Source organism: Ruditapes philippinarum, unplaced genomic scaffold, assembly GCF_026571515.1.
Source record: "Ruditapes philippinarum isolate M1 unplaced genomic scaffold, ASM2657151v2 ctg4189_1_1_1_1, whole genome shotgun sequence".
NCBI classification, from domain to species: domain Eukaryota; kingdom Metazoa; phylum Mollusca; class Bivalvia; order Venerida; family Veneridae; genus Ruditapes; species Ruditapes philippinarum.
In genome coordinates, this window is record NW_026856450.1 from 76,348 (window position 1) to 86,295 (window position 9,948).

At 32.1% G+C, this 9,948-nt stretch overlaps 2 protein-coding genes across 2 annotated transcripts; both read right to left on the reverse strand.

Annotated features, from left to right (window-relative positions):
* Window positions 1-1,206: 1,206 nt before the first annotated feature.
* Window positions 1,207-4,131, reverse strand: LOC132746577 (uncharacterized). Its single transcript, XM_060735777.1, has one exon. The coding sequence runs from the start codon at window positions 3,239-3,241 to the stop codon at window positions 2,066-2,068; it is 1,176 nt and encodes a 391-aa protein (XP_060591760.1). The 5' UTR covers window positions 3,242-4,131; the 3' UTR covers window positions 1,207-2,065.
* A 2,607-nt stretch (window positions 4,132-6,738) lies between these two features.
* Window positions 6,739-9,397, reverse strand: LOC132746572 (BTB and MATH domain-containing protein 15-like). The gene is made up of 3 exons (XM_060735772.1): window positions 9,372-9,397; window positions 8,888-8,914; window positions 6,739-7,306 (listed from the first exon to the last, which is right to left on the reverse strand). Exons 1-3 carry the CDS (start codon window positions 9,395-9,397, stop codon window positions 6,739-6,741), a joined length of 621 nt encoding a protein of 206 aa, XP_060591755.1.
* Between the last annotated feature and the right edge of the window lie 551 nt (window positions 9,398-9,948).

Below are 9,948 nucleotides of genomic sequence, written 5' to 3' on the forward strand. Positions count from 1 at the left end.
CTATGTTTTTGTCTGAGGTCTTTACGTTTGTAATACAGTACAATAGCATGTTACATCGTAGTTCATAAGTTGAATTACTTAAGTATTTTTGTCTAAAACTGAAATCAGCAATCAGTATTTAATTCAAAAACTTGTAATGTGCCCATATCCCCAAATTCAGTGGCTGTTACCGTGGCATATTTACGTACTTACACACTCGTGAGTGCGCGTGTTTGAAATACAATGTTCATAAGTTTTACAAACTGCCTGAGAGAGGACGCTATTGTTCTTGGGGAGACAAGTATTTCAGGCGTATCTGTGATTTTGACGTTTTGGCCTCGAAAATGGTCACATACTAGTTATGACATACCCCGATACCAAATCTTCGACTACAAGTCAAAGCTTCCCTTCTTATTCGGTCCGTCAATCTTTCAGTGGTCAAGTGACTACCCTTGGACCTACTGACCTCAAATTAATAGGGAATAGACTATTATTAGTACTTATTATGACTTTCCTCCACACTTAATTTTATGACTGTAGGCCGAAACTTTTCTCGAGTTATTAGTCAAATGAATATTTATTGGTCAGGGCCGCGTTGACCTTGACCTTTGGCCTACTGATCTTATCTCATAAAGAGCCATTTACTAGTTATAACAAACATTATTCGACAATGTGTTAGGGAAAAGAATTGTTTTGAAGCCTTAAATGATAAAATTTAAGACAATTCGTTTGGTCCTATTTCGACAACCATCAAAACTGTATCCTGATAATAACTTAATTAAATAATTTCAAATTACAAACACAATATAGCCTGTGATGTATAATATATAGACGATATTGTAATAAAAATACAGTAGAACTTCGGTAAGTCAAAGCTCAAGGACTTAAAATTTCGACATATCGAGACTTCGACTTCGTCATAAAAAATCTCAAAGCTCACTATAGAAAGCAAGTCATTTAATGACAGCTTCGAGCAGTTGAAACAGACGGGGGAAATTTGAGATGCTTTGTTTATGCTCAAAACTGCTTGGCATGTGGTCAGTTCTCAGAATATTGCTAACTGCTTCCGACATGCTAGATTCCAGCAATCTTTAATTTCCGATATTCAAATGGCTAAGGGAGACCCTGAAGATGACTTATACCTCTGATAACTCTAAGGCGTCAGACCTCTGGTGTATCGTTTGAGTGATTTTGTTCAGTAGATATCATCTTCGAAGAAGACTAACCGAAGTTTTACGGTATGTTTTATTTTATTTAAAATGTGTTTTTCAAATAAACAATGTTTTTATGAAAAAAAGAAAAACAATTATGAAGATTCGGTCTGTTGAAACATCTTTGGATATAAACCCCGAGATGCATCGATATAAAACATTATTAATTTTGGTCCCAATGGTCTTGGACACATTTCGTACAAAATTTGAACATGTAAACAATCTATTTATAAACAGCTGTACTGTGACGCCATGCAACAGATTTACTGTCACACCATCAAACAGATTTACTGTCACACCGTACACCAGTTGTACTGTCACACCATGCGACAGCTCTACTTTCATACCATACAACCGTTGTATTTCACACCATACTACAGTGTACTGTCACAAAATATAACAAATATATGATCACATCATAAATGTAAAGTCAAAAAGATATATACATGTACCTTATTTATGGATTTACTTGACTTGCATGCAGAATATAATTGGTTATATATTTATGTTTATCATATCTTTATTTAAAATTCAGCTATAAGTATGACTATATGAAATTTGAATCCTTATGTGCACAAACTGAAAATGTGCATGACAGTTAAACAGTTATTAACTTTCGACACAACAATATTTGAAAATGTTCTATCACTTTCCTTTGTTTATCACTAAGTATGGTAATACTATATTGGTATACTATGGTGTGCGTAGCTATTGATAACGAGTTAATAGACAGTTTTTACAGCTATTATTTTAAAAGTTATTGAATGTAATGCAATGCCATGCCATGCCATGCCATGATATGCCATGCAATACTTAATACACGTAATGTTATCTGAATTCATTCAAAATCATGGAAACCATAACACTGTACGCTATTATACCTCTTGTATTTTGGCTAAAAGATGTACTTCTGCGTCGATAGAATTGTAGTGCATATATCCAGCTGTTTTTGTAAACAGATCGGATGTATTTGCCATCTTTGCCGTTTGCTTGAGATAGTGGGGTCTAAATTTCATCTCAAATGTTGACTTGTAGTTTTCATTTTCATAGGTGACATTTCTAATAACAAATCGCCCATGGACTGTTACTTCTGATTTTTCTAATGTGTGTTTATCAAAAGAAATGTCAACATATATTTCACCATAATTTCTATAAACAGAAATGGTACAATTCCCATCAAAATTCATAGACTTGAATTTCTTTGTTTGTGGCATGTCACATATTTGATTCAATGTGTTATTGCCATTATCAGAAACCGTACAATTTTCTTCCGATTCCAAAAACTTCAATTTCTTTGTTTGTGGCTTCATATGTTTCATTAAATCATCAACATTCAATTTCAGATGTATGGATTTGCATTTCCAACCTTGATTTATCTCGATGTATTGTTGCTCTGTGCGGGTATAACCAGATTTAAGGTAATTGTATATACCCTTATACAAAGTCTTCTGTTCTCTGACTTGGTCCAGACGCCCCAACAATTTATCCAGGATCTTTGGAACGATTTTCGAAGGTAGGAGAATATTTGCCGAAATAATATCTCTGGCAGAATGTTCCGGCAACTCTTCACACAATTTGACTAATAAATCTTCCATGTTATAAATCAAAGCTGTCTGCAACATCATCTTCGTGTCTTCTGCTTTAAGTTCTTTGTTAAGTCTACTTATAAGGAATCTCTTGCATTTGGCTTTCAAAGAAGTCACCTGATATTCCTCGGCCAGAGGTAACAATTTGTACACGTTCTCATCAGATATACATTCGTCCATACAGGGATAAATAAACCTAAGGAAATCTCGCATCTCTCGCACCTTTTTTCCAGGAAGATTCAATTCTGCTTGATCTTTTTCTCTAAACTCTGACTGAAACATTCTATCAAATACTGGAGAAGCAAATGCCAAAATAGCCTTTGACACGTATAACTTTTCGCCTTCGACAATTAGAGTGAAATCTTCTTTCCATGTTCGTTCACTAAAATCCAATTCAGAACATTTCTCCTTGTTTGTAATGCTACTATCACAGCTTGAAGAAGATTGTTGTGAATTTTCATCCATGTCTGACAATATAATTGTTCATATATTCCTTGTTATTCTTAAAGCACTGTTTAGTTTGTTTACATGTTTGAACGACGTATTATGTTACCAAGTCCTTATCTTCACTCCTGTTAAACTGTGAGAAGACATTCAGGTGACGACGGACAGAGTTTTAGAAATATTTAGAATCATTATTATTATTATGCACTGCAATTCATATGTCAAACTGACTTTTATTATTGGTGCTCACAAGTATCAAATTGAAATATAATACGAGTGATATTTGGAAAATACGTAGACTTTCTTCAACAAATCCAAACGCGACACAGGAGAATGAAAAAAGTTACGTTTTTAAGTTATCACATATTGGTAGCTTGCAGTATCATAACATTGAATATTTATAGCGTGTTCCTTCGTATTAGTTTTTGTTAATTTTAAGTGTATAAAGCTATATATACAGTATTCTGCAAAAAAAATATTGATTAATTTTTTAAATATACTTCTTAAATTTTTGTAAGAAAGAAATATGGTAGCCTGTTGCCTTTAAAGCGAATGACGCATGCAATAATCCATTATAAACGGCGAAAACTCTACTTTTAATAGCAAAATTATGTTAAAAACCAGTTATAATGAATATCTGTAATGTTATATTTAAATTAAAATCCGATCACCTTTTCTCGACTGTGTTCAAGTGTAATCAATAAATTGATCTCAGTACGAATGAAGGCTTCTTAAGTTACGTATATTCAATGCTTCTTTTATTCATCTAGTCATTCACTCATTGTCAAATCAATATTTAGCAATTTACAAACAGATATCGTGAGAAAGACACGTTAATAACATTTACATGTATTTATACAATATAATTTAGAACATGTCAACTTTAACCGTTAATGCGACAAATAAAAAGGTAAGAGCAAGATTGTTTCAGTTTAACAGTTAAATTATGAAAGAAAATTTACCTTTCCCGCATTGATTTTTACATATATTTAGCAATACATGTCCTTTTTTTCTTTTTACTATCCGTTGACATAATTCGTTCAGTAAAGGCCATGTTTTGTCTGAGATTTTTCTGTTTGTTATACGATACAATAATATTGCCACAGTTAATAAACATAAGTTGAATAACTTAATTTAAGTATTTTCTTTATAAAACTGTGACAATCAGTATTTTATCTAAAAACTTGTAATGTGTCCATACCATACTCATTGGCTGCTACCGTGGCATGTTTACATGCTTATGCATACATGTATTTTATCAGAGTAAAGTATAATGTGTTATATTAATAAGTGATGTGTGCGCATGTGTGCACTTGCGTGTGTGTGCACGTGTTTTGAATAACAAATATTACGACTTATATGTTTTGCAAACTGTATGACCGAAGAAACTATTGTCATTGATGGGACAAGTATTCCATGCGTGACCATGGCCTTGATCTTTTGACCACAGAATCAATAAAGGTCATATACTAGTTATAAACAACCTCGACACCAAATCTTAGGACTACAGGACAAAGTGTTATCTGGTTATTTGGTTCATTTAACTTTTAGTGGTCAAGGCGGCGTTGACATTGCACTTTGGACCAATTACCTTAAATAAGTAGGAGTCACTGACTAGTTATATCAAACTGTATGGGACAATCTGATAGAAAAAATATTTCGGTGCCTGAAATGTTAAAATTCAAGATAATTCGTTTGGTCCTATTTCAACTACGCTTAGACGACCATCAATATTGTATCCTGGTAATAACTTAATAAAATAACTCCAAATGAAATAGATTTTATAGCCTGTGATGTTTAAAAAATAGACGATCTTGTAATAAAAATACAGTAGAACTTCGGTAAGCCGAAGGTCAGGGGACTTATATAAAACTTCGACGCATCGAGGCTTCGGCTTGGTCATAAAAACAAACATCTAGGTTTAAGATGCTTTGTACATGCTCAAAACTGCCCACATTGGTCAAGTTAGGAAATCACCTCTTTTCTATCTAAGGAGAAAGGTTTTGTTCCTGTGACTACCTAGTGTATTCATTTTGAGGACATTTATATAATAATGAATGAAAAGTTCAAAACGAATAAATGAAACTTTTGCCTGTGTCTCCCTTTAAAATTCAGCAATGAATATGCCCATAATTATGTATTTTATGTCTATACGTGTACACACTGAAAATATGTAAATAAAGCTTTAAAATTACTTGAAATATTCTACTTTTGTTTTAAAAGAGAAGTTATCTAATCATGAGTCCATGGCAGTTAAACAATAATCAATAGTCGACATTCCAATATTTAGAAATTTCATTACATTTTTACGGTTACATTTATGTGAAAAGTTGACAACATTTGCATATAACTTGTTTCGCAAAACCTAGAAATAACTCTCTATAATATTTATATACATGTATTTTTCAGTAAATATCGGTAAGTATTTTGTTCATTTGCTGAGTTAACGCTGTTTAAAGTTTACCACAACTGCACATAATTAACATTTTAATGCAGTTTCGTTTCCATTACATCTAAGTCACGATCTTAGTTAAAATGTATTTAATAGCATTCAATAAAAAAAAATATTATCACCAAAATAACTGTGAGTCCTTGAAAGTTCTACAAATCTAAGATATTTCTGTTTCCAAAACTGTCTTATATATCAATAAAATGTTAAAGGTAGCATATTTAGCGAACATATTTGATCTCCTATAACATTTCTTTGTTTATCTCCAAGAATGGCACTATTATTTTAGTATTCTCTCGTGTGCATAACTATTGTTTAATAATAGGTCTTCATGGCGTTATTTCAAATATAACTTATGTAATGCAATGTCATGACATACTTTTAAATACGTAAAAAGTATCTGATTCCCTTCAAAACCGCGAAAAGCATTACGATGTACGCTAATTCTACCTCTTTTGTTGGCTTACTTTGGCTATAAGATGAACTTCTGCGTCCAAAGAATTGTGGTGCATATATCCAGCTGTTTTCGAAAACAGATTGGATATATTTACCATCGTCGCCGTTTGCTTCAGTTTGGTTGGTCCAAATTCCATCTGAAATTTAGACTTGTAGTTTTCATTTTGGTACGTGACATTTTTGATTACGAATCGCCCATGTACTGTTACTATTGATGTTTATAATGTGTTTTCATCAAACGAAATGTCAACACATATGTTATCATTTAATATACCATTTATATAAACAGAAACCGTACAATTCCCCTCAAAGTTCATAGACTTGAATTTCTTTGTTGGTTGCATGTCACAAATTTGATTCAATGTGCTCGTGCCATGATCAGAAGCCTTACAATTTTCCTCAAAGTCTAAAAACTTGAATATTTTTGTTTGTGGCTTTTTACATTTACTAGTATTCAAATCATCAACATTTAATTTAAGATGTATGGATTTGCATTTCCAGCCTTGATTTGTCTCGATGAGTTGTTGCTCTGTGCGGGAATAACCAGATTTAAGGTAATTGTATATACCCTCATACCATGTCTTCTGCTCTCTGACTTTTCCCAGACGCCCCATCAATTTATCCAGGATCTTTGGAACGATTTTCGAAGGTAGGAGAATATTTGCCGAAATAACATCTCTGGCAGACTGTTCGGGCATTCTTTACACAATTTGACTAATAAATCTTCCATATTATAAATCGCCGCTGTCTGCAACATCATCTTCGTGTCGTCTGCTGGAAGTTCTTTGTTTAGTCTACTTATAAGGAATCTCTCGCATTTGGCTGTCAGAGTAGTCACCTGATATTCCTCGGCCAGAGGTAACAATTTGTACACGTTCTCATCAGATATACATTCGCTCATACCGGGATAAATTGACCTTAGAAAATCTCGCATTTCTCGCACCTTTTTTCCAGGAAGATTCAATTCTGTTTGATCTTTTTCTCTAAAGTCTGTCTGAAACATCCGATTAAATACCGGCGACAGAAGTGCCAAAACAGCCTTTGACACATACAGCTTCTCGTCTTCGACAATCAACGCGAAATCATTCGTCCAAGTTTTTTCACTGAAATCGAAAGTAGATTTATCATTGCCTGTTTTAATGTCAGATGATTTCTCCTCGTCTGTAATGCTACCATCACAGCTTGAAGAAGATTGTTATTATATTGAATTATATTTCACTTGAGGTTAGTTTTATTAAGAAATTGTACATGTCGAACCTCTTGGCATTATCAGAATATCATTATTCATAAACATAAGCATATAGAAAACTGCATGCATGTAAGAAAATGACACTGGGAAAAAACGAAATTGATGGCATATTTTAAATAAAATGCAGTTGTTGTTGTTTTATTGTTGATAGACTTTATTAACAAAGTTCATAAGATATAGCTTTATATTCTTTACGGTACAGTAGTCTTCATTGAAATTGCAAACGGAGACATCAAAATTTCTCAATTGAATTATGTGAATCTGGAATTATATTTGCTTTAAGTGATAATATTGTTATGCATAACTGTCGAACCTCTTTGCTCAGACCACTATTACTATGTTTAACATGCATGTAGGCAAATAACACTTGATAAAAAATTAAAGTGATTGCACATTTTCAACATAAAATCATGATTTTGTTGTTGTTGTTGTTGTTTTTGTTGTTGTTGTTATATATTATAGTTTATATTATGCAAAACAATATGTAGTTACGTAATATACATCTATCGCAACATATTAAAAAACGATGATGAAAATATGTACTGTTATATAAAAGATTAAATCCGAGCACACATTCACGAGAGTGATTCAAAAGTAATCAATATATTGATCTCCCTACGTATGAAGACCTCTTCTGTATACAATATTTCTATTATTTATCTATTTATTCAGTCTTTGGCAAATCAAGTGTATAAATTGCATTAAGATATTTACTACCAGATGTCGAGAGAAAGACACGTCAATTATATTTACATGTACATTTGTATATAAATTTTATCATTTAAAATATGTGAATTTAAACACATTAAGACAACAAATAAAAAGACAAGAACAAGATTGTTTTAGTTTAAAAATAAGATTATGAAAGAAAATTTAACTTCCTGCATTGATTTTATATTTATCTAGCAATACATGTACATTTATTTACAATACATATATTATTCAAGAAAGGTCTAAGGTCTTCAATTTTGTTATACAATATAATTATATGTTTCATGACAGTTAATTAACATCAGTTGAGCAATTAGTATTTTCTATCTAAAACTAAAGTGAACAATCAGAATTTTATCTAAAACTTAAAAATGTGTCCGATACATATGACCCCGATTCAGTGGTTGTTAAACAGAATTAAGTGTTATACAAGTTAAAAAGGTTTGCTTAAATTGTTTAAAAATATTTCATTTAACTGTTTTCAAAATTGTTTGAAAAAAAAAACGTTTGTAAAGAGAATATAGTTGACAACAATCGATCAATAGAAGATGTCGGCCCACTGAAATTTCGTACTTTTTGATATATAGTAAATCAGTCACATTTGAGGCTTAACTCTGGATTCCACTGTTGTTTCTTTTAAATAATTAAATGTCTTCAAATTTAAACATCAACACTATCTAAGTCAAATAAGGCCAGAAATATATTATTATCCATCTACTATTTTCGGAAATCTTCATTATGTTGTACATAACACTGTTGAATTTCACCACTTTAAGAACTCCTGATTGCTGGCTGGTAGTACATCTTAAATCCTTCTGCTAACGAGGTCCTGGAGAATACACAAAAAATACCTACATTAAGAGTCATAATATAACACACAAAAACGACACAGATGCAATAAATACACTTTAATTAGGACATACCAAACTAAATTTGGCCACCTCAAAATTTATAAGTACTACTTTCTAGACTACAAGGGGTTGGGTCAAACTCCGTACCAGAAAAAATCTTTGAAGACAGGTAAGTGTCGAAGAGCGATGAAGGTCGATTAGTAGGTCACTCGTCTGTATCATCAAAACGTTTGAGATTTGTCTTCAAACGTTTTGATAATGCAAACTACAATATTTTTTCATGTTGACAATTGCACTTGAATATTATTTCATATACCCGTTGGAAACTACCATATGTGCTTGAAGTATAGATTTTATTACCAATTTGTTAACGAACCTATAAAACGTTGATTAGCCGGTCATGTACAGTTACAGATCATGTGCTCTTCCATGTACCGAAAACAGGTCACGTCCTCCTCCATGCCTCAAAAATTAGCCGCATACCAATTTTATATTGTTGAAGGTGCATTCCCTATTACTTGTCAAATTAAATTGATTTATTCTTATAAAAATTGCCAGTTTTTTAATCATACTGTGATTACCTGTAGTGTGTAGAATTTAGACGTAACATATTTTCTTTTTGTATTCCAAAGAGGTTTATTTTATATTTCAAGAAACTGTATAGTAATCAAGTTTCCCAAACATCAAATTTGAGCATATATCTTTAATTTGTATCATTCATTCAGTTATAATAGCATTAAATGCCGTGTAACATACTAATCGACTGGTTTGTACATTTGTATAGATATAGAGTTTGAAGAATATTGATAATTTACAAAAAAATATTTTATTGACATCGAGATACCACAATCTTAAAATAAAGTAACCACGAACTTTTTATTTTAACAAGTTCCTTTAAATCGTTCTCATTCAGGAATAGACACGTAGATGAAAAAGAAAAGAGGATTGAGACTTCCATAAAACCTTTGTAAATACACATGTCTGGTCCGATATTCATTGTCGAGGCAGGTGT

What these genes read in the sequence shown, in the direction of transcription:
- LOC132746577 (XM_060735777.1), bottom strand. Translation starts at nt 3,241, where the DNA reads ATGGATGAAAATTCACAACAATCTTCTTCAAGCTGTGATAGTAGCATT.
- LOC132746572 (XM_060735772.1), bottom strand. Translation starts at nt 9,397, where the DNA reads ATGGAGGAGGACGTGACCTGTTTTCG. An exon ending in GAGGACGTGACCTGTTTTCG is followed by an intron (nt 8,915 to 9,371) that starts GTACATGGAAGA and finishes TGTATTCTCCAG; the next exon opens with GACCTCGTTAGCAGAAGGAT. An exon ending in TTAGCAGAAGGATTTAAGAT is followed by an intron (nt 7,307 to 8,887) that starts GTACTACCAGCC and finishes ATCTTCTTCAAG; the next exon opens with CTGTGATGGTAGCATTACAG.